General features: G+C 40.8%; 1 protein-coding gene across 8 annotated transcripts in view; it reads left to right on the top strand.

Moving 5' to 3' along the window:
- PTPRD (protein tyrosine phosphatase receptor type D) overlaps window positions 1-24553 on the top strand; it is a 348154-nt gene that overhangs the window by 183550 nt on the left and 140051 nt on the right. For all 8 annotated transcript variants that reach the window (XM_066604263.1, XM_066604260.1, XM_066604264.1 and 5 more), the window contains exons 5-7: window positions 14597-14785; window positions 18527-18637; window positions 22667-22936. In XM_066604263.1, coding sequence (XP_066460360.1) covers window positions 14597-14785; window positions 18527-18637; window positions 22667-22936 — 570 coding nt within the window. The remainder of the gene's footprint in view (window positions 1-14596; window positions 14786-18526; window positions 18638-22666; window positions 22937-24553) is intronic.

Below are 24553 nucleotides of genomic sequence, written 5' to 3'. Positions count from 1 at the left end.
TTGCCGAGTGCCGATATACCATTGTCATACATTTATCTGACACACAAATGTACAGTAGTTACATTTGTCTGCTACTTTATTCTGCGTAGCGTTACAGCTCAGAGTCGCGTTCGGCCCGTAAACTCACCAGCAGCTCACTAATGATTAACAATACTTCTTAGAACCGGTTGTTTCTTCTTAATGGTCCTGGTATCATCTCGTGTCAACCAGTGCTGATCATGTAGACACACAGTAATTAAAGCTCTCTCTGAGGTCTAGGCCTATGTGTCATTATAGAAGCCCCTATCTAGGAGGTACATACTGCTCCAACCATTGCTAAAAATGTACCCGGTACCACCTGCCATATTTATGCATCGCCTAGAGCATTGTTATACTTCGCTGCGAAAGCTCTGCTAAACCAGATTGTGAAATTATACATCGGCTACATTTGCATTTCATGGTGTTAGAATACATTTCTGTCTAATACATCCCGTAAACCTCTGTGACCCAGAGAATAGGGAATGGCATCCATGCATGATTATGGAGTTGGAGCCGTACATATATTTACAGTAAGTTTAGAATATCTGTTATGTGCAATGATTCTAACGAAGACACAGGAATGAAATGTACAGGTGACATTTACATCCCGTCGTGCATTTTGCATATCTTGGCACTATTTTAGGTTATTGCTAATCCTCTATGATTCATTCAGTGGCACATTTACCTCGTTGGGCACACATTGGGAAATCGTAGTAAAATTGTGAATCGGAAAAGTCAAGCAGTAGCCCGTAGCAAATACTTGGGTTACTATTCTCGTTTTTCAACAGCCGCCTGAAATCTGACTTAACCCTTTCCAATCCACTGTCTGACGTCTGAAGGCATTATGATTTAAGGCTGTATAGCTCTAATGTTGGAAGACGTCCGTCGGGGTTCTCTTACTGTATATTGCCAGTCTCTCTGCTGTTGGAGCCTATCTAACGTGCCACCTCATGCAGTACTGGCTTTAGCCAGCAGATAGCGCCATTGTATGACGGCAGAATAAGAGTAATCCCCCTAGGAAAACCAGGATACAAATTGGATTGGAAAGGGTTAAAGGGGGTTTATCACCGATTTATTTTTATTAATGATTAAAACCAGATAGTGACACCCATTTCTTTTTTCCAATCAGTTTTTATTTTCAGATTTTATATATATTTTTTTATTCTATTGTCTATGCATGAGGGCAGCCGTCTTGACTTTCCTGCAGAGATATGCTTTACAGCGACCTCATAGGCCTTTTACACATTGGACAGGAACAGATCTATTGATTTCTATTGAAAGGTGTTCCGGGCAGGTACTGTGAGATTTGTAGAGGTCATTGTGCAGGAATGGGTAGGAGGTGAACTGTGATTATCACTTACTGAGAATGGGGAATCCTGTGGTATCCATATAGAAATGTTAACCTTCATTGGAATACTGCCTGTGAGGATAATGAGATGATTGCTGAAAAGTTCTCTCTCTAGAACAGGAAGTGTCAGGATATTAGGCTTGGTGGTCAGCGTGAGAACTGCAGGATTTTTTAGATTTTTTTTTTTTTGCACCATAGTGTGAATTTGAAAATTTAATTTAAAAAAATCAAGAATTTTTCAAAAGGATGATTTACATAAGATTATGATTCACACAATAGTTCATTTTCTGATGACAGATTCCCTTTATAATCTTACTGGTGGCTATGGCCAAATATATATACATATACACAGTAGATATCAGATGTTTAAATAGTGATATACAACTTGTAATAACAGTGTTCAACTTCTTTTGATATAACCGAATAAGGGCTCATTTACACGGCTGTAGCATAGGTATAATATATATATAGTCAAATTGTACATTAGGCCTCATACACATGGACTTAAAGCCATAATACACAGCAGATAGAACTTAGAGATTTCAATGGGTTCTTTCACATCCATGTAATTTTCACGTGATTTTTAATAGCATGAAAAGGAACGTAGCACATCCTACTTTGGTAAGTATTGTGGACCGAAATAGGAGTGAATGGGACTGCGTATTCACTGAGTATTTACGCATAAAACCAAAAATTGCGCCTTTTCAGTTTTTTTTTGCAAGCAAGGATATACAGCACTTACACGTGCAAAAAGATCATGAGAAGGGCCGAACACGTGCATAAAATGCTGTGTGTTCACGGAACCAAATACGCTACTCTTGTGTCATTAAGCCCTTATTGTGTTACATCAAAAGGAGTCGAACACGGCTATTACCAGTTGTGTGTCACCGATTAAACATCCGATGCAACGTTTTGTGCTTCAGTTCTCTAACTTGTCCCACATTGGCCCCGATGATGCTGAAACTGATTCAAACTGGACTGAAAAAAAGACTATTCTGTTACCAGTTTTTAACCCCCAAAGGCTATTTTATTTATTTTCTCCTTTTTTCATATAAATATCATTTATAGGAGACAGAAAATTTCCAATTGATACGATGTGTAATAATCTGAGTGGGTTATTGTCTTTGTTTCAGATATTAAGAACTCTGATCACATATCTTAATTGTAAGATTTAAATAAGTTGACTTTTTAATTAGAAGCTGGCCTGCCGATCAGCTGATCACTTCTTGAACCTCGGCAATCGCCTCTTACCACCTGATGAAGGCACGTCAGTTCATACAAGATGCGCTCACCTTTACCTCAGCTTGAATCTGGTTAATGACTCATGAAACCAATCCAATACCATATTGCAACATGTTAGAAAAACCTTTTATAGGCTGCAATTCCCAACTTAACCACTGCATGGCCACACATAGACACATATTGGATAGACATCTCATGACGGAGTAACGCTAAATCATGGGTTTTTTTTTAAAAGCTTCTCCTCTATCACCACACATCTCAGCATATGTTGTGCCAAAAAGCAAGGGTAAGGACAAATCTATACATTTTCCCAGTAGTCGATGCAAGGGAAATGTAGTATTACTTGCCAGTCGTTCAAATGAATGACTATGTAATGCATAGGCCAGATTCGCCTGACTCTGAGCTGATCTTATGTAGTAGCTCTTCGATCTGTTCCATCCTGGTACCCCATCTATGACATCCATATACCCTAATTGAGACAACTTAAGTTTCACACAGATAGGACTTCTCAATAAATGGAAATGGCAAAAAGCTAGAAGCCGGCGGCATTTCTCGTTACACAACCGTGATAAAACGTGATCAACAAGCAACATAGAAAATGGTGGCAACTTTGTCATATTTTATCTGCTTTATGAAGCATCAACTTGGAATCTAGGTCAGATTTTACTGCTATAAAATGCTAGTGTTCTCCCAGGAACTGAGATTAACAGAGATTTGTTCTGGGGATTCACTTACATCCAGGAAACCAGGAGTAAAGCATCCATTCCAGAGGCTCCTTATTACATCCATTCCATATGCTATGGTGTTTGCTTTACTTTCATCCACAGATAATAACTCTTCTCCCTCCTTAGAAATCTCCGGCATCCTAACCGTAACGAGCGCAAAACAATAGAAGTAGAAATTGCAATATTCATTTTAGAAATATTACATTGCCCTTTTCCATCAGGATGAGAATGCCTTCTCTTTCGAGGTCCATGGTTTTGCTTTGTCAAAGGTCAGGAGTCAGCTTCTCAAAATCATTGTGCTTATAGCCATTTCACACAGCTGTCTGCGGCAATCATTTTGCCAATTTCTAGGCAGGTGATATGTTCAGTACTGGAATCAAAAGGTCTTCAGAGAGATGAAAGAAAAATCTTTACTCTTCCTAGAAAATAGCCAAGGAGAAATGGAGAGAAAGGGCTGCGGAGCATGTAGAGAGGAAGAGAAATAAACCTACCTGTTCTCCATATATTACACTGGGAACGTGGGAGATATTACCAGTATACTCAACAATTAGGGCGGCTTCATAGGGGTGTATGCGTTTCTGCGCACGCCTTAGCACAACTTATTTGTGCTACGTATGAGGTTGTTTTGTGTGTGTTTTGGCGTATTTACTGTACTTTTTTGCGCATGCAGGGCATGTTCGTTCAACCCAGACAGATTTACATGGCTATTTAGCCTAATGAGTTGAGTAGGAGCAGTAAGACCCTTGGTGCGCAAAAGTGTGCAAAAATAGGGCAGGTCTTATTTTTTCAAGCGTGCAAAAAGCGGAAAATGTGCACAAACCTATTGATGTTTGCATATTGCGTGCTGCGCAAAGTTTGCCCACATGAAGCCGCCTCGGAAGCAGTGGCATGTCTAACAGCTATCATAATAATAAAATAAAAGGGGGCTTCAATTTAAATAATTGTACGTACTACACAGTGGAAAACGTGGCCAGGATATGTTCACATGGACCTGATTTGGTGCAGATTTTGTCTTGGATTTTCATGGAAGCCTAGAATGGTAGAGGTGGAAGGGACCTCCAGGGTCATCGGGTCCAACCACCTGCTCAGTGCAGGATTCACTAAATCATCCCAGAGAGATGTCCGTCCAGCCTCATAGAATCATAGAATGGTAGAGTTGGAAGGGACCTCCAGGGTCATCGGGTCCAACGCCCTGCTCAGGGCAGGATTCACTAAATCATCCCAGACAGATGCCTGTCCAGCCTCATAGACTGGTAGAGTTGGAAGGGACCTCCAGGGTCATCGGGTCCAACACCCTGCTCAGTGCAGGATTCACAAAATCATCCCAGACAGATGTTTGTCCAGCCTCATAGAATGGTAGAGTTGGAAGAGACCTCCATGGTCATCGGGTCCAAGCCTGCTCAGTGCCCCCTTCTTTTGGATTAAAATCCGCAACAATCAAATCAGCTACATGTGAACACGTCCTTAAAGGGAATGTCCACCTTTTATAATCATGCCGTTGAACTGATTCATTATGCAGCATATCTTTACATTAGTCAGAGCCTGTTTTCCTTATACAAAGCTCCAAATCCTCTGTGTAGTCACAGCATTAAAAGATACATTTCCGCCAGCTCGCCGCCACCACTGGGGAGGCCTTACAAGCTTATTGCAAAGTGTTTACACATCTCATCCAGTGATAACAGATGCAGTAAATCCCTCATCTTCCCCTACTGTTAGTAGCAGGAAGCCACAGTGTTAGCTTTAACTCCTATCCCTAGAAAGACACGCAGAATTAAAAACTTAATTGGCACAGAATATCGAATATATTTAGATTATAGTAGTGATGTGCAGGGAGACCGAAAGGCAGTTTACCTGCTGGTCTTTATTCAGAAACGAGAAAGCTGCCTCCTTGACCTGCACTGTTAGGTTATCTGACAGCCAGATAACCAACCCCTGGACCGGAGAGAAGGCATGGAAGGGGGTGCCATGGAACCCAAAACATGTGCCAGTCCCTCTGTCTCCTCTACATTCTATAATACATTAACTTTATAGTAACGATACATTGTTTCAGATTTCTGAATGGTTTGTTGGGTTACGTTTTTTCTTTCTTAGGCCGATTTTACATCTATGGCGGAACCTCCGGCCAAAGGCTTTGTCGTAGAACCGGCTGAAAATGACTACATGCAGCTCTTTAAAGCCGGGTGAAAAGCGGACAGATCTCATTATAGTTAATGAGATCCGTCCGGTGCTGTTCAGTTCTGTCCAGAGACGGAGCCATTCGGCCGTGGGGATTCGCCTTCCCTGCTCCCCAAACAAAGCAGAGAAGAAGAATCTCTGCTGTAGATGAGAAACCATCCTTCTATACATCATAGCTGGAAATCTTCAGATTTTACGGTTTTATTATGGTAAATACATTAATTGGTACATCAGAAAACTCCAAAAATACTAAAAATGTCCATCTGTAGACTGCTGTGGGAATTCGGCTGTCCTTCAGTTCATCACCAGGCTGCAGTGGTGTCGTTGGTCGCCTTCACCAAAATCCCACCAAAATGTCAGGGAATCCATACTTCCTACCAATGTAAAACAATATCGGTAATCAATGCTAACTTTACGATGAAGTAGGGATAATCTATACCAAAACCGGTTTCGATGCCTTCACATTCTAATGATTTGTTGCGGAATGCGTCATGAATTTTGAAGCGGATCTGCAGCGGATTTCAGCCCTTCCATTCGAATTCAATGGAAAGGCTAAAATCTGCGTCAAAACCGGCTCCGTGTGAACGCACCCTTAATTTCAACATACTTTTTACAAGACTTATTTTTTCAACTCTCTACTTCTTAATAGTAACCTTTGCATTCTATAAACTTCACCTTGCAAATACACCAGCCTTGACAATGGCAGACTCATACAAATATTACCAGGAAAGGCTTTTTAAATTGCTACGTTAACTGTGCCAAGCCCTTAAACTCAACTAATTAATACATTTTAGTTAATGAGAAACAGTAACTATTTCTTGCAACCCTTTAATTTACATGGATGAAATAATGAACAGTTGCACTGCGATGAAATATTGAACAATTGCCAAAAGCAACTGATTGCTGAACTCACCATGAGAACTGACTATTAGTATTATTCAACTGGGAAACACAATCTGACTCGGTGCTGTAGGCTTCAGGCTATTCCTGTCAGTCACGGAAAGCGAAAATCTTTTTTTTTTTTTTCTCTCCGTTTGCTGTTTTCCACTGATGTGCCAAGTGTAGACACAGGCTTTAGATTGTTAGCAGGTTCTTCAGAACTTGGATTGTGTGTGTGTACAACAAAAAGTGAGGGGAAGAAAGGGTGACATCATCGCTTTGGCGTGCAGCGGAGAGCTGGTATCCGTGATACCGTGCATGACTGCTCTCTGAATAGACAATGCAAGAAAGAATAACTCTGCATCATTAGGACAAGATTTTCTTAGCACATAGCATTCGGCTTTCGTAAAAGATGGAACTTTTGGCTGAGCCACATCATATTAGTAATGCTCCAGAAGTGACATGTACATCCCATGTGAACCTGATGGAGCAGAGCTCATGGTCTAGAAAGGCAACTCCAGAATGCCGGAAAGAAACCATAAGCCGTATAATCCACTTCAAGTGACTGTGCATATTTACCTTAGTAGGCTCGAAGACGGAAGTACGACATTGCCATGTCCGTTCTTCTCTGTAAATCTGATAGCAGTGGATACATCCCATACCTAGTCTTTAAATAATTCAATACTTTTTTTTAACTACTACAGTGACAGCTACCTAGTGGACTTACCTCTAGTTGGCGCACGTAAAGCCTCAATCGTTCCCGTTACGGAATATGATCAATGGACATATGTCAAGGAAAGGTTCCATTGCCTTTATAATTTCCTATTCTCGGAGCGTTGACCTCACCTGTCTGCTTAGGTGTGAACTTTGCTTTCCCATCTCCTCTATTCTGCTCGATGTGATGGAAGCTAGTCTCACGCAAATCTTCAAAGCCTTTGAGAACTTGAAATGAACAGTGTCTATGATTAAGTGAACAAGCCCAGTGTGTTACACAAAGATTGGATTATGAGAAGTGACCTGTACTGTCACGTACAAGTGTTTGATAGGAAGTTGACTATTCGAGATATGGTCTACCTGATGAATCGGCTTACAGTAGCTAGAAAGCCACATCATTCTGCCATAGGCTATATTTTACCTCGGCAGGGTACACACATGACAGTGATGAGGGACTCTAGTCTGTTCTTTGGTACCCAAATGCATTGCACATTGCTGTTATTTTCTTCTCCGGAATGTATTGATCACGTCTGGTTTATAATAACATCGGTCTATACTTCAGATAGCTGGGATGTTGTAATCTCAGTGGCAGGCAGTATAATACTCTAAATTATAGTGTTTTTTCCCTGCAGCTCTCCAATGGAACCTAAGGATAATAATAGGGTTTTATAGAGAGAGATCCTGTGTTTGCAAAGGTTTCTTCGAAAAGGCGATAGAATATAAATACTTTGTGGAATACATCCTGCAGACTTCTAAACATGTTCTCCAGTATTCTGTATGTGCAAAGTTATCTGTAGAGCATTCACAAGGCTAATTCACAAACTCTGTAAGTGTGCAGGGTAAGAATTACTCAATATATCTGCCTGCTAAGGCCGCCTGCGCATTGCGAAATCCAGAGCGGGCATCCACCTCCAGATTCCACAGCAAATGCCTGCCGTGGCATACTATGGAAAAGTGTTTTTTCACGCCAAAGAGCGAAAATCAATTGCGATTTTTTTTTTTTTTTTTTTTTTTTTTTTTTTTTTCCACTCACGGGGGAAAATTGCAGCATGCTTCATTTTTAGGCGGATTCTGTACGGACGGCTTCCATTGAAGGCAATGAAAGACGTCCGACCTACGGCCCTTCCGCAATTATCATTGCGGAAAGGATGCGGGGTCCGCGTCATCGTCTAGCGACAGCACTGGATATTCTGTACTGCATCGGTGCAACAGCCGGCACATCCGCAGTACAGAATATGAAGGATCTGGACAGGTATGTGGGGTCACTGGCTGGGCACAGGGTCTGATTCTGCTACGGGATCCCACACGCAGAATCCGACCCGGTCGGGTGCAGGCGGCCTTAGTTTTAGTGAATAGCATAATGATTTTTAATGCTTTTAGCGTTGGGCACTAAGACTTCTATGATTGTTTTTGCTACTTTTCTGGCTTCATGGTCGAGGTCACTGGTGTGATGTAGCCTAAAAGTCACTACTCTCATTGCTGTAAGATGCGGGAAAGAGAATGGAATATTACAAATGTGCTCATTATATGGACTACTTAGCTGCCAAGCCAAACAGAACAAGTAGCTGAAAAGACCAACATGATATTTGCATCAAGCATCTCTTTTTAAAGGGGTTGTCCCGCGGCAGCAAGTGGGTCTATACACTTCTGTATGGCCATATTAATGCACTTTGTAATGTACATTGCATTAATTATGAGCCATACAGAAGTTATAAGAAGTTTTTCACTTACCTGCTCTGTTGCTAGCGTCCTCGTTCCCATGGAGCCGACTAATTTTCGCCGTCTAATGGCCAAATTAGCCGCGCTTGCGCAGTCCGGGTCTTCTTCTGTTCTCAATGGGGCTCCGTATAGCCCCGCCCCGTCACGTGCCGATTCCAGCCAATCAGGAGGCTGGAATCGGCAATGGACCGCACAGAAGCCCTGCGGTCCACGGAGGGAGAAGATGCCGGCGGCCATCTTCAGCCGGTAAGTAAGAAGTCACCGGAGCTCGGGGATTCAGGTAAGCGCTGTGCGGATTTTTCTTTAGGTCCCTGCATCGGGGTTGTCTCTAGCGCCGAACGGGGGGGGGGGGTTGAAAAGAAAAAAAACCCCGTTTCGGCGCGGGACAACCCCTTTAATGTTACCTCTTTCCTGCAAGTTCTTCATTTGGTAGTTTAAAGGGGTTCTCCAAGACCAAAGTCAGATTTCAATATAGTCATAAATCATAAGTCCATTCATTATTTTTCCTCTTGATTTTCTGCTCTTCATTATGAGTAATCCACTGTGCACGGTTTACATCCTGCTCACAGATTTCCTGTGTGCTGCTTCTACTACATTTCCCACAATGCCCCTGGGTGCATCTCAGACAGTACAGTAGTCTCCTCCCACACCTCATGACTGTTAACTCCGCCCATTACACAGCGATCAGCTTGCTCTGATTGCACTGTAGGTTAGGCCAAATGCAGACGGGCATATTTGCATTCTGAGTGGACGGCTTCCATTGAAGTCAATGGAAGCCACCCGATCCGCGGCCCTTCCGCAATCATAATTGCTGAAAGGTCGCGGAATCCGCGACATCGCCGCACATCCACAATACAGATCCAGAGACATATGCAGGGGTCACCAGCTGGGCACAGGGTCGGATTCCACTGCAGGATCCCACATGCGGAATCCAACCTGGACGTGTGCATTCGAACTAATGATAGTTATGACAGTTTCAGTCTTGATAGCAAGACGCTTCTATACAGTGTGAAATCAGATGAAGCCATCTGGGGTGTTCTGTGACATTATTCAAAAGCTATATGTAGCATTCCTCCCCATGCCCACCGTATGCCACCCTGATGTAGACCAGTGTAACTCCTGCTGAGACTTCTTGGAGATTTTTATCTGAATCTCTTCCATCTGGTCCAATGTCATGACTATGAAAACTAAACGTTCTCCTAGGAAAGAGATTTGGAGCTGCCCTCTAGTAGATTTCCATCACTGGCACAGCAAACCTGTAGTAGATTTTCATCGCTGGCACACCAAAGGCAATTTTCAAACAGTAGAGTGGTTGCTAGTTGAGCATTTGCTTATAGTATTATCTGAAGCAAAAATTGCTGTAACATGAATTTATATTTTCAAAACGTTGAGCGGTTGCCAGTCGAGTAATTGCCTCTAACGTTATTAAAAAAAAAGGAATCCTGGAAAATTCATGTTACGAACAGTTGAGTGGTTGCCAGTTATTGGAGCATGTAAAATATAGCAACTTTGTATATTAGATAATGCAGTCGGCAATTGCTCAACTGTCAGTCGCTCAATGTTTTAGAAACAGAAATTCGTGTAATGGCTACTTATATTTTAGATAATGCTATAGGCAACGTATTGGAAATGCAAAGTCGTGTTACAACTACTTTGGTCAGGAAAGGTATCATTTCTGCTTAGGGAGAGCACCTAGAAGGTCTAAGGAGACTTATGAGGCTATCCATGGTCCTCTGGGAAATATGCAAATTGGAAGATGGAACAATACCTCTACAGTGCCATTTATTGGAAGGCAGCATTCCGGCAAGTCAATGTCAGACTTTTTAACAAGCCTAGTAACAATGACTAGGAATCGTGAGCCAAAGCCAAAATCTTCTCCAGAAGACCATCAACTGCTGAAATGGCAATTACAGTGTTAGAGACTGTCAACCACCAAATAGCAATTGCATGGCGACAGAGAGAGGCACATATAATCACTTGATTATCAATTGCGGAAAGGGTGGGGGAAGAGAGAATCTCTTCACTGACAACTCATGTCGAAATGGCAAAATTGCGTTAGCAAGAGAAATTAATTGTGGCTGCACCCCCCTGCAGTATCCAGAAATCAATTGTGCTCTGTGCCCCCTAAAAAAAAAAGTCCTGCAATGTCCTTTTAAAAGGGGTTGTCCAGTTGTGAACTATTGTTGGCCTATCCACAGGATATGCAAGCACTAGTAGTTCAGCGGGGTTCTGTCATCTGGGGCGTCCTTTGTTGAGCTCTTTGTGCTCGTGCACTGAGCTGAATTCTGCAGGAAGCAGACAGCTCCATTCTCACTGCAGTGGCCAAACCTGTTGTTATAGGATAAGTTCCCACTGAAGTCAATGTCTGCAATACCAAGCCTAGCCACTGCAGTGGGAATGGAGCTATCTGCTTCTTGCAGAAATTAGCTCCATGCAGAACACATCAATTTTGCAGGCTGCTGACTAGTGGTCTCCCATGCTAGGGAGAGTGTGGGCTCAGCTTTTTGATAACAGCCCGGCACCTGCTGTAACAGCAGGGACCGGAGAAACCGATTCTTGCTGTTTAACTCTGCCTCTTTCAATGTGACCACAGCATGTAAAACACAGCGGGATACTGTGATCACAGGGTCCCAGTGTTTTGCTATGGCACCTGGAAGCTTTAAGATAGCCTCTGAGTCTCCCGAGACAGGGAGAGTTCGGGCTCAGCTGTCTGATAACAGCCCAACACCTGCTCTGACAGCAGGGATTGGAGAAACCTATCCTTGCTATTTAACCCTTTCCATACCACATTCAATGTCACTTCATCATGGATAGGCTGATGGAGGGGGGCTTCTGTGATTGCGGGGTCCTGGTGGGCTATGGCAACTGGAGGTACAAATATATAAAAATGGAAGAAATGTGTAAAAAAAAAAAAAACACATGAAAAAAAAATTGCCACAAATTTGGTATGGCCGTGTTCATAAACACTCATGTAAAAAAGTTAGTATATTAACCCGTAAAGTGCAGGCCATGGTGAAAAAAAGTTATGTTTAAATATTTAAATTTGGTATCCATGTAATCATACTGATGATGCTTGGCGTGATTTTTTTACCTCCTCCCGTTTAAGGCCGCCTGCACATGACCAGGTTTGAATTGTGGCATCTGCTATCGTCTCTCACACGGATGATCCGCGGCATACCGCACCAATTCAAACCAATAGAGCATCAGCATGTCTTTTCACACGCGTGGACAGCGACTGCGATTTTCCGCTCACATAAAAAAAAAAAAAACGCAGCATGCTCCATTTTCATGCTGGCAGCTTCTATTGAAATCAGTGGAAATTTTCCAACCCGCAGCCCTTCTGCAATCATCATTGCGCAAAGGCCGCGGGATCCATGTCATCGCCTAGCGACGGTGCGGCATTATCTGTACAGCGAATATGCAATGTAAGAAATCTGTACTGCACAAGTCCAGCGGCGAGCCGACGGGTCCATCCGCACTACGGATGAAGATGAGAAAATACAGGTACGCCGGCTGCTGTCAGGGATGGATTCTGCTGCGGGCTCCCACATGCGGAATCCGATTTTGCCGTGTTCAGGCGGCCTAAGATGCGACAAATGTGTATTGCAGCTGAAGGAGGTGAATGGGGCTGAGCTGCAGTGCAAAACACAAGCCATGTACAAGAGCTACACGGTTTCCGGAAAAAGACAGCCATATTTTTTCTGGCAGCGGCCCGAAGCACTTGTCAAATTTTTGGAACTTTTTTTCCTCTTTTGGTTTCACAATTATCGCGCTCCCTTCAATTCCAAAGTTATTTAGAATTTGGTATTACACTGCCGGCAGAGATAAAAAAATATTTATTTTCTGAGATAATAATCCCAGTTACAAATTGTATTGTTCTCTGAATCTTTTTATGTTGAAAACCGGGTTTTATTGCCAAATACCTGACAGCGGCATTGGAAATGCGCCACAACTGTCAAACGAAAGAGGCTAAAGCTATTTAAGTCTGCTATATTGTGATGTTTCTCATGAAAAATTAATGACTACTATTTACAAAGATTATCTGTGCATAAGAGGATGGATGGAATTTAATTACCTTTTTTTAAATAAAATGACTATTGGAATTGCTTTCCATACATTACGGTGTGTTTGTGTGGGAGGGCCGAGTGTGCGGCTAGGAGTGCATTTCTTGCTGTTTAGTTCATTATGTCCTGAGCTCACAAAAAGCTGCTCCTGTTATTCTGAATCGCATGCACACACCAACATAGGATTCTGTAAGACGGATGACAAGCCTCTTGGTATTTACCACCATGATGCTTAGCCGGGAATGCCAAATTTAAAAAACGGGGTGCGGGAAGGGCAGGTAGGGCAGTTTGTAAATGCCGCGAGTTAAGCTTGGTTATATAACATCACTCCCCGCTTCATAGAATGCGAAGTACTGAACGATTCTCAATGATGATCTGCCTGTCTAAACAGGCTGCACAAGCGCAAATGATTGCGAAGGAGTTAGCAGTGATGTCACTTGCTCGTGCGCTCGCTCAAATGAGAACCAGCTTGTTTAAAGGGGGCATTACATGTTGATAGTAGTTTGGAAAAAAATACTTGCTTGATCTATTCACTGACCGTACATTGTACAGGCATCTGAATACAAGCCTCAGCGCAGTTTGACTACCTGACAGCATCATCCATCACCATAACTACTGTTGGGATGGCCTTGGTGGCAATTAGCCCCGAGCACAGTCCTACTGGAGAAAGGATCCCAGGCTGAATATTCATATCCACAGTGACTTCAGTAGTTGTGTATGCTATATACAATCTGCCGATTTACTATCATTTATACAATTAAATAATGTACTGGACTTCACAGTGAAGGTATTGTTTTGTGTCAAACATATACAGTATCGAATGAGTAAAGATTAGAGATGAGCGAGCATGCTCGGTTAAGGAAATTACTCGAGCGAGCATCGTTATTTTCGAGTAACTGCCTACTCGTCCGAAAAGATTCAGAGGGTGGCAGGGGTAAGCAAAGGGTTGTGGGGGAAGCGGGGGGGGGGGGGAGAGAGAGATCTCCCCCGCCGCCCCCCGAATCTTTTCGGACGAGTAGGCAGTTACTCGAAAATGCCAATGCTCGCTCAAGTAATTTCCTTAACCGAGCATGCTCGCTCATCTCCAGTAAAGATTTGAAGACATCCCTGTCTAGTATCACATTTAGAGATGAGCAAGCGTACTCGCTAAGGGCAAATACTCGAGCGAGTATTGCCTTTTGCGAGTACCTGCCCGCTCGTCTCAAAAGATTCAGGTGCCAGCGTGGAGAGGCGGGGAGGACCGGGGGGGAGATCTCTCTCCCCCCCCCCCCCCCCCCCCCCCTGCTACCCTCTGCTCATTCCCGCAACTCACCGCTCATCCCCGCCGCCACCCGAATCTTTTGAGACGAGCGGGCAGGTACTTGCAAAAGGCAATACTCGCTCGAGTATTTGTAATGGGATATACTTTTACTACTGTACCATCTACGCAAGAGAGGATAGTAGTATATACGACAGCAAGAAAGTGTACAGAAGCCAACAGTTCTAAGCAACCACCGTAGCATTCAGCTCAATGCAATGCCAATTTCGTACGTTGACCATAATCTGAATGAAAAATGGCAAAATATCTATATTTCCACGCATTTATGATGTTTGTTTGTCCACAAGACCTCAGTGCTATAATTAGTCTAAATAAGTCAATATGTCAAGCTAAAGAAATATTACGTATTCTAGAGACACGTGCTAATTTATCAAATCCCAATTATGTTTTTCAGAGGATCAAATTCCCCGTGGTTTCCCCACTATTGACATGGGCCCCCAATTGAAAGTGGTAGAGCGTACTCGAACAGCCACTATGTTATGTGCAGCCAGTGGAAACCCAGACCCTGAGATAACTTGGTTTAAAGACTATTTACCTGTTGACACCAGCAACAGTAATGGCCGCATAAAACAGCTACGCTCAGGTAAGGTGTCACAGGTGCTAACCCCAAAAGCTTTTTTTCTCTCTCACTTTATTTTTTGCTTTAATTATAGGTAAAGACTTTTCTTCTTACTTCCTTTTTTTCGTCTAATTTGGTGTGTTTCCATGTCTGCGGTGTAGTCATTGCCTATTCCAAAGTCTACTTGTGTGCGGGTGTGTGTGTGTTCCTCTGCTTGTGTTTACTCCTCATTCCCCACTGCTGTGACTGTACTTCAATACCCTTCATTTCTTTTCTCTCTTTAATGCGCTACTTGAAAGATCCATTCCTCTATCTTATTTCTTTCTTTATTTTTGCTTTCTACTTTTAATTTTAACAATCCTTCTCCAACATTGTAGTACAATCCAAAAAAAAATAGAAGAAGTATCTAAGGCTATTTCCTGTAAACAAACCAGTCAGGGAATTCTCTCTTTTTGTTTTACTCTTTTATACTCTTTTTAGATATCCAAACCACAAAAATCCATTTGGTTCAGTTAGGTGGATTATTAATGCACTGAAAGCTCAACGCGCGCCCGCTAATCCTTGACTGACAAGGAACCAAATAAAATTACGACTTCTTGTGTCAACTGTAAGGTAGCCCGTGCTGCCGGTGAGATTTTTACCCCATATTTGGTCCTTTATCATACCTACTTGTTAACTTTTACTATTGGGTACAGGACATACCCTTTTATTTTCAACCCACTACCCCCCAACCCCCACCACCACCACCACCAATGGCCCTCTTCGCACATTATTCTTATCGTCCAGTTAAAAAGCATCATGAAAACTTCACCAAGGAAGTCACACAGGCAGTGGTGTTTTTTTGGTGCAGTCTTTATTACTAATGATGTATATGGGAAGATCCCGTCCTCAAGAATGCAACCCACAAGGTATGCTACTTTTTTTTTTAAAGAATTCCACTAGGATCAAAACATTACAAAAACACCACAAACTAAAACAATATGTAGAGAACATAAGATTTTCCTAGCAAACATCTGGCCAAAGTGGTTGAGAAAAATAAAAGCCTGAAAAGACTCATAGAAGCCACCAAAAACATCTCTTAAGTGATGTGTGTGGATCCAGCCTATGGACAACTTCTTACAGTATAACCCAGGTGGCAGTACAATCCTTATGACTTTGCTGGCAAACCTTTACAGTGAAGAATATTTAACTATGATCTGTATTCCTCAACAAATCTAATAATTCCATTCTTCTAAAAGAACCAGCGCAAAACGTAACAGATTCTGATTTCTCCAATTGCCTGGCTTTCTGAACCGTTCTGTGCTGCTCAAACCGTCTTGTATAGTGCCTACCTGATTGTTGTCAGCAGATCCTGTGTATAGTGTAAAGTCTAAATTTATTATTAAAATGTAATATCATAGATTTGATAGATCTTTAAAAGTGACAAGAGATACAGAATATAATCATTTTTTTTATGATGTCTTTCTTCTCTCCGTATTTAAATCTACAGAATCCATTGGTAAGTGCTTAGTCCTCCAGCGCACTTCTTCCCCCCACAAGTTTCCATACTTAGACCATCCCTAGTATTTACAATACTGCTAAAATGCATGGCATGCATTTTACTCCTACCAGCTAGCGTAGTCACGAAAACCTCTGTAGTGGTGCACACACCTTCACAAAATGATTGTTGTCGTAGCCAACCTAGCCAACACCTATACTCAAGGAATCGTCCTTTAGCTTCACTGATCCTAAAGTAGATGTTGTACCTTGACCTGTACCACAGTGTTTGTCATCAAATGCCCTTCACAGAGCTTTTAGATCAAGATGAGCATTACTCCCTAAACGTCTTATTAATAGTACGCTCAACCTCTCCAATGGTTTAAAGATGCAAATTAGAATAGCTATCCCCCCTACTAAATGATATGTCTGTACTAGTTCGTGGAGTTAAGTGCCATTTTGGGTCCTTGGCTCCTTATCGTACAGTGCAGTAGCACTTAAGACCTATTACCTTTATTCAATATATTCCTGTTATCCTTTTCTATTTTGTAAATCTGATTTAATTCTTCTTCCAAATCCTAAGCCTCCTTCTTCTGGTACTAATGATTCTTCTTTCTAATCTTATTTGCATTCATATTATCCACCCAGGTGGTACACCAATAAGAGGTAAGATTAAGAACTAAGAGTCACAGAATGATCTTAATTCATTCTTCTTTTTTTTTTTTTTTTTGGTACTTCCATTATACTTGTATCTGTTCTTTATCATTTAAAAAAAAAATAACACTTTTTTTTATTTTTCTATTATTTTACTACTTGTTCATGTGTTTTATTCATCCTTTTTATTTGGTTTACTACAACAATTTTAGTTTGTGATATGCTTCAAAGAAAGCATATCAAGGTCTTTTGGCCAAAGCCCAGTCACAGCTTTCCATGTGTCCCTCTTTTTTTCTTCTTTTTCTTCTTCTTCTTTTTTTCTTTTTTTTCTTTTTTTTTGTCCGACTGATTGGAGAGAAAAAAAAAATCATTTTTTCTTCCTTAGCTGTTCATGTTCTGGACCTATGCCACTTGGTCTAGGGAACAGTTGAAGACATGCAGATGGCAACCAGGAATCGACTTTTTGATCTTGTATTACAGCGATGTTTTTGGTTCTGGTCTTATAACTGTTCTATTTTTTTTCTTCTTGTTTTTCAATTTTTTTCTTGTAGTAAAATTGAAAACAAACTCGACGTTTTCCTCTTGCAAATTTACATACTGTAATTGTTTCCCCCCTCCTTTACTGAAATTTCTTGAATTTCTTCATTGACTTTTTGGATGATCATCGGTTCTCCAGGCACTGGAAACATCAGGTTTATAACTTTCTATTTTAATGATATGTTTATAGCAATGTTTTTGAATATACTGACTCAATGTTTACAACTCTTCTTGTTTTTGTTTTTCTTTTTTTTTTTTTTTTCTTGGGTTTTGTGACACCACACTGCTAATCCCACCTGTGGATTTTGATGGGTGTCTTAGGGGCCTACTGTGGACCTCAAGCAGTGATTGGTTGGCTTCTTCTGGTCTTGTCAGTAGCCATTGTTTTATATATTTTATTTTCTAATTCAACTACTCTTTGTTTTCCAGCATACATTTCTTAACTTGTAAGTTGTATCAAACTGTCTTTCTTTAGAACCTGCATGTCTTAAAGCGGAGATTTGTCTCTTGAACAAAGCCGAAATATCTTTTTATTAATATGGAAAATTTAATAAAAAACATTTTTTTTGCTTTTCCTACTTTTTGTGCCGTGCAGCGTTTTTGTTCCAGCTGCTAAATTCGGCTTTCAAAATATGTAAAACATTTCGGCTTTCCAAAATTTAACACTTTCTAAACTGTATTACAGTTTATTTTTTTTACAAATTACCTAAATTTAATTCTTTACATATATATAAAAAATATATTAAATTGAACAATGACAAAATATATACGATATTTTGTTATATTTCAAAGCCTTACTTCCTTGAAGCAGTTTCACTCATTTCCATTTTAATTAACTTTTTAACAATTTATTTACATAAAAATAAATGCTTGTTGTATCTGTGATTTTGTTTTCTTACATAAAAGTAACAATGACCTAAAATGTTGATATTTTTTTTTTTTACAATTCCATTGCTTTTTTTTTATCTGAAGTCTTTAGCAAGAATCGACGTTGATTGGACCTTCCTTGTCTGTGTTACTAATTTCAAATTGGGGATATGTAGAACGAATGAATATTATCTGACTCTTTGTTTGGCTGTATATTTTATATCTGGACAGGTGCACTACAAATTGAGCAGAGCGAAGAGGCTGACCAGGGGAAATATGAGTGTGTTGCAACCAACAGTGCTGGGACACGGTATTCGGCTCCGGCAAATCTATATGTAAGAGGTAGGAATGACAAACCCCCGGTGTCTACATTCTGTGGGCAATGGGGCTATTATTTACAGGATGTTCGCAGTTACTATTATCACAATAGAAAAGTGGACAACAACTGAAAAAATAAGACTATATAGGTCAATACCTGAGGGTTGTAAGTATTATTACAGTTGACTTATTTTTTTTTTCTTGCATCTAGTTGCGCGCATTGCCTTTATTTTGGTGGTTCTATATATTATTATTATTTTTTTTTTAAGTGTCTACTCCTTGGTATACGATTAATCCTGCATTTATAGCTTGATGTTCTCCTGAATTGCAGATGACAATGAAAGCATCACGAATGGATACAAATACTGATGTTGCTTTTAGCGTTTGTAGTGGATAACCTTCTAACCTTAAACAGCTTAATGAGCATAATTGTATATTCATCACACTTATTTTACTACTTTCCTTCTTTCTTTGTATTTTTGTTTTATTAATTTCACATACTTATTGGTAAATGTTATCCCTTCCGCTACAGTAATGAACTGACTATTCCTTTAAAAGTTAGTAGCTGCTCCTAGAAACAAATGAATGATGATGAAACAGATGACTGAGCAACGGTCACTGTCCATTGCAACCAATTAGAAAATATCTTTTTGATTTTCGAAGCTGGTATTATCTTGCTCATGTAGCTTCCTATACTGACCAAAACCTACAATTCTAACCTTTCTGTGTATGGAAAATGATGGGTTAGGGATAATACCCGACAGTCAGCTCATTCCTATAGTGTTAACAGTTTTAGGAACATACCTAGCTGACACGAGTATATATTTTTAAACTATAACTGTTTTTAATGTCTTAAACAAAAAAAAAAATACAAAAACAAAAAAAAAAACAAGTCGAATTACTGTAACGCAGAGGTCACTTGCTGAAACAAATCTTCAATAAGAACTAAATAAATGACGTGGCTAGCTATTGTTTCTAAGCTGGAGAAATGCTAACGTATATTGAAGATTAGGGAGGTGTAACAAGTAAAAGATGTTCAAAAGCAGTTGAAAAGCCTTGATATGGCCTTTTTACTCTCTCTGTGTTTCCCTTGTTTTTCTCCTTTCCTCATTTCATTGTGTTCTGCATCAAACCCCTACATCCCTCAGAGCTGCGAGAAGGTTGGTGTGTTTTTTACTTTTTACCCACCTTACAAAAATATTAATTCAACAATAACAAAGAATACAAATGAAATGAATGTAGCTGCATTGTGATTTTTTTATATATTTTTTTTTACTCATTTTTTTTCATAAGTTTTTAGTGTAAAGTTTTGGCAGTGGATGCTCCAGTTTGGCTTCTTTATGATTACTGTAATCTAATTGTGATGCATGTGAGAATGATCTTGAGTGCATGGCAACCTTGGATAGAACTCTTCTTTTAGTTTATTAAATGCCTGCCTAGACTACTGGTTTGTTTTGCACAGTTACAATAGATGGCATATAACATATATATATTGGTTGGGCATGGGAACGCACTGTATTGTGACGTCTAATTTTTAGCTCTACTAGAACTGTATCTTTGCATGTGTAGTTAGTGCTTGTCTTGTATGTCAATAACGTGCTTGCTCTTTCTCCCTTAAATCCTGCCTGCCGTACCTTCCACATAACCATTAAACAATTGCCTCTTCAATTATTCACTCTTTAGAATCGTATTTGCAAAGTTTCTTGATATCGAAGACACGGCACTAGCAAGGGAATTATTTGTAATGAGACCGGGAACCATGGCCCTTTAAACGATTATTTTATAGCAAAGTAGAATTGTGCCTAAAATGCTCTAATATTCTGTTTTTTTCCTCTACATCATCGTGGTCCAATACCTGCCCCTTCAGATATCTTTTATTAAGTATAGTAGATTATATGGCACAGAAAAAAAAAACCTGTTATACTTTCTTTAGTAGTCCATTGGGACGTGTAGAATATAACTCCAAACATATTACTACCAACCGAAACTGGTCATAACATTTGTAGTCTCCAGTCATTAGAATTAGACTGGTAAATGTTAGTTTGACTGGTCAACAGTTGGCGGTCTTATAATAAGCTTAAACCATTCTACTTTGTCATTAAATAACCTGATTTTACTGGATTACACTTCTCATTACACTGTGACATTCACCCTTTCCAATCCACTGTCTGACCTCTGAAGACATTATGATTTAAGGCTGTACAGCTCCGATGTTGAAAGATATCCATCAGGGTTCTCTTACTGTATATTGCCAGCCTCTCTGCTGTCGGAGCCTATCCAATGTGTAACCTGATGCAGTACTGGCTTTAGCCAGCATATAGCGCTGTTGTATAACGGCAGAAAAAGAGTAAGCCCCCTAGGAAAACCAGAATACGAATTGGATTGGAAAGGGTTAAACGAGATGTTGTATATCCATGGCTAGAGTTCCTAATATATATGTCCCTGGCTTTAAGCTATTATCAAACTGCCAGGACAATTAGGCCACTCCCACACATGCCGTCGGCAAAACTCGGCGATTTTACCGCAATTTTCAGACACGGCTTACTACCTCCGACAGCGGGTTTTAACACACCCCATCATTCTGAGGGGTGATGAGGTGTGTTAATCGCAGTAAAATAGAGCAGACAGCGCTCGAAAATCAATGTCGAGATTGATCGCAGGTCTGTGAGGCTCCATTGAAATCAATGGAGCTTTGTAATCGCGATACAGAACGGATATGTGAGAGGGGCCTAAACCAACTGTAAAGTATTTGAGATGTTCCTGGACACGATCTGCATTTCTATAGGCTGAGAGACGTTCACCAAAATTTAAGCCGAAAATTTTATTTTTAAGCCAAAACCTAAAGCTATGAAATGAATAATGTATTGCATTCTAAACAAATATTTGATTCGATCTAATGTAGACAATTTAGAAACCCGTGCCGTGCCGCTCGAATTAAGCATCGACTGCGATGCTTCGATACAATATAACAACTGCAGAGCTGAATAGTTGAAGCAGGAGTATTTGTATCTTTTTGCCTACTAGTGTAGATTCTGCAAATGCTTGTTGAAAATACAATTAACCTCCTAGTTGCCACCCTAATTTACCTACCAGATACTTCTCTTACTCTTCTTAATCCAGTAGCCGTTGCTTTGCCTAGACTTTGTATGTAACTAAACTGTGAATGTTCCCCTGCCATCCCCCTCTCTCTGTTCAGCGCACTCACAGCCATAGTGACATTTTAACAACTTCAGCCTACTCTAATACTTTCCCCCTTGTGTTCTCCTCCTTATTTCAAAATCCCAACTTTTTTAGTTGTCTATAACCCCCTACAATCCCCTTTGTTTTAGTGCAGATATACAGGATCTACCGACAGACAGAGAGACAGAAAAACAATTCCTACATTTAATTGCTACGGAACATATCTTTATAAATCCCCAAAGCATGGTTGCCTAGACCTCAGTCATTTGCTTGCATGCATGACCCAGTCCGGTACTCGAACTGGCCTTGCCTTGTTTCCAATGATAAGTTGCTCTCTCTATTTTCGGTATCTGTTCTAGTATATAAAAAGACCTGTAGGTTGCATTCACTCCGGAGTCTGAAAGTGAGTCATGGTTACTTTCAGAACGTTGGTAGATGTGCGCCCGGACTGCGATGTGACAATGTGGCCAGTCACATCCAATCACATCAACTGGGGGCACTCAGCACTTGAGGCTGTGTAACATGAGCATGCTGGCAATTCACCAGTTCTTTTATTGAATATGTATGTATATAGAAAGTACAAATATATATACATATGTATTTGCATGGTGTTTGTGTTTTGTTCAGTAGTCGGTAAATTGTTGGGGCCTGATAGGTGTAAGTAAATGGATGTTATATGTTTGGAATCAAAATGTTGCATTTAGTAATATGAATGTGTATGCACCTGCTGTATACATATCAATGTGATACAATATATATATATATTTTTTTTCTTCAAATGTGTTTTTTTTTTATGTGCATGTGCTCAGAATGATGACTTCCGTTGTTTCTAGGTCGTCTTAGGCTTATTTTATCCTTTTTTATTTTGTTTAGTTCGGCGAATTGCTCCAAGGTTTTCTATCCCTCCCACAAATCATGAGATCATGCCTGGTGGAAGTGTCAATATCACTTGCGTTGCAGTAGGTTCACCGATGCCCTATGTGAAGTGGATGCTGGGCGCTGAAGATTTAACTCCGGAGGATGATATGCCGATTGGCAGAAATGTACTGGAGCTTACGGACGTCAGGCAGTCGGCTAATTATACTTGTGTTGCAATGTCTACTCTTGGTGTTATAGAAGCAATAGCACAGATAACTGTTAAGGGTAAGGCGCTTCAGTAGGGTCTACGCACTCTTAAAGGTGTTCTCCGAGTTGTGTGATTGTAATGTAAAGAGGCTCTCCGTGGGTTAGGGGTCTGGTTCACAGGACGACTGTCGGGCGCTTCACACCGGAGCGAGGATTGTTCAGTGAATGGAGACAAAGCGGCAAGAATTGCTTTGGCCGCCCCCCTTCTTTCCCAGTAAGCATGCAGAACCTAGATGAACAACGGCCTGTTTTTACAAGCCGATCATCTTTTGATTTTTTATGCTTGCAGGATCTGAACAACAAAAACTTTTTTGTTTGGCGGTCCCACGCTATCCAGTGAGAATCTGAACAATTACTGGTCAGCGTTAAAGGGTCTTCAAAACAACAAATGGGCTAATACACACTCCTCCTGGCTCCCTGCCGCAGCTCCAGGTCTCATTTATGATGTAGTATTTACAGGCTGCAGCAGCTTGTGTGCAGCATGCCACAGGCTGCTGCAGCCAGTGGCAGAGCTCAGCGATCCATTGCTGTCATTGGCTGTAGCAGCCTGTGATGTCCCTTACACTGGCTTACTGTAGCATGGAAACCAACACTGGGCACAAGAGGAGTGGAATTGAAGATGCAGGGAGCCAGGAGAGGTGACTATAAGCTGCTTTGTTGTTTTAACCCATGGAGAACCTGTTAACATTACAATTGTATAACTTGGACAATTCCTTTAACATTAAGATTTGGTATTATTATATGCATAAGACATATTATCTAAAATGCTACTTTTTCTTACTGCTTGTGTTTTATATTTTATGCTGTGATCATTTATTACTTGTACTACCATATACTACTAAAGTCATGGACAGATTCAGTCATACTGTTGCCCACTGGCGTAACTATAGGGGATGCGGTTGCACTCGGGCCCTGGAACCTTAGGGAGCCCATAAGGCCTCTCTTCTCCATATAGGGAGCCCAGTACTATGAATAAAGCATTATAGTTGGGAGCCCTGTTACAGGTTTTGCATTGGTGCCCCAGAGCTTTAAGATACGCCTCTGCTGTTGCCTAACTCCTCAAGGTGCTTTAACCCTTTCCAATCCACTGTCTGACCTCTGAAGATGTTATGATTTAAGGCTGGACAGCTTTGATGTTGGAAGACATCCGTCGGGGTTCTCTTACTGTATATTGCCAGCCTCTCTGCTGTCAGTCTATCCAACGTGTCAGCTCATGCAGTACTGGCTTTAGCCAGCATATAGCGCCATTGTATAACGACAGAAAAAGAGTAAGCTCCCTAGGAAAACCATGATACAAATTGGATTGGAAAGGGTTATGAAGCAGAACATTACAAATATTCATATGTTGGTGTTTTTGATGCCGATGATTCCAAATTATGTTTAAAGACACCATCAGGTTGATCATCTATCTGTACTTCTTGTGTTTTGATTATAATCTCCCAATTATGATGATCCCATTATCCGGCTTGTACCTTCCTTCAGACCTGTGAATTGGAATCACAGCTTGAAACATTTTAAAACATGAAAGTCGTGCTTTCCAATATTGTGTAATATCCATCCACGTTTCTGATCTTTCTATTGTTGCAGCTTTTGTGAACCTTAATTACACAATCGCTCCGAATAAATGGTGTATAA

Source organism: Eleutherodactylus coqui, chromosome 5 (assembly GCF_035609145.1).
Source record: "Eleutherodactylus coqui strain aEleCoq1 chromosome 5, aEleCoq1.hap1, whole genome shotgun sequence".
In the NCBI taxonomy this organism is placed as follows: domain Eukaryota; kingdom Metazoa; phylum Chordata; class Amphibia; order Anura; family Eleutherodactylidae; genus Eleutherodactylus; species Eleutherodactylus coqui.
The sequence above is the reverse complement of the archived record's forward strand: the minus strand, read 5'-3'. Positions and strand labels throughout refer to the sequence as shown.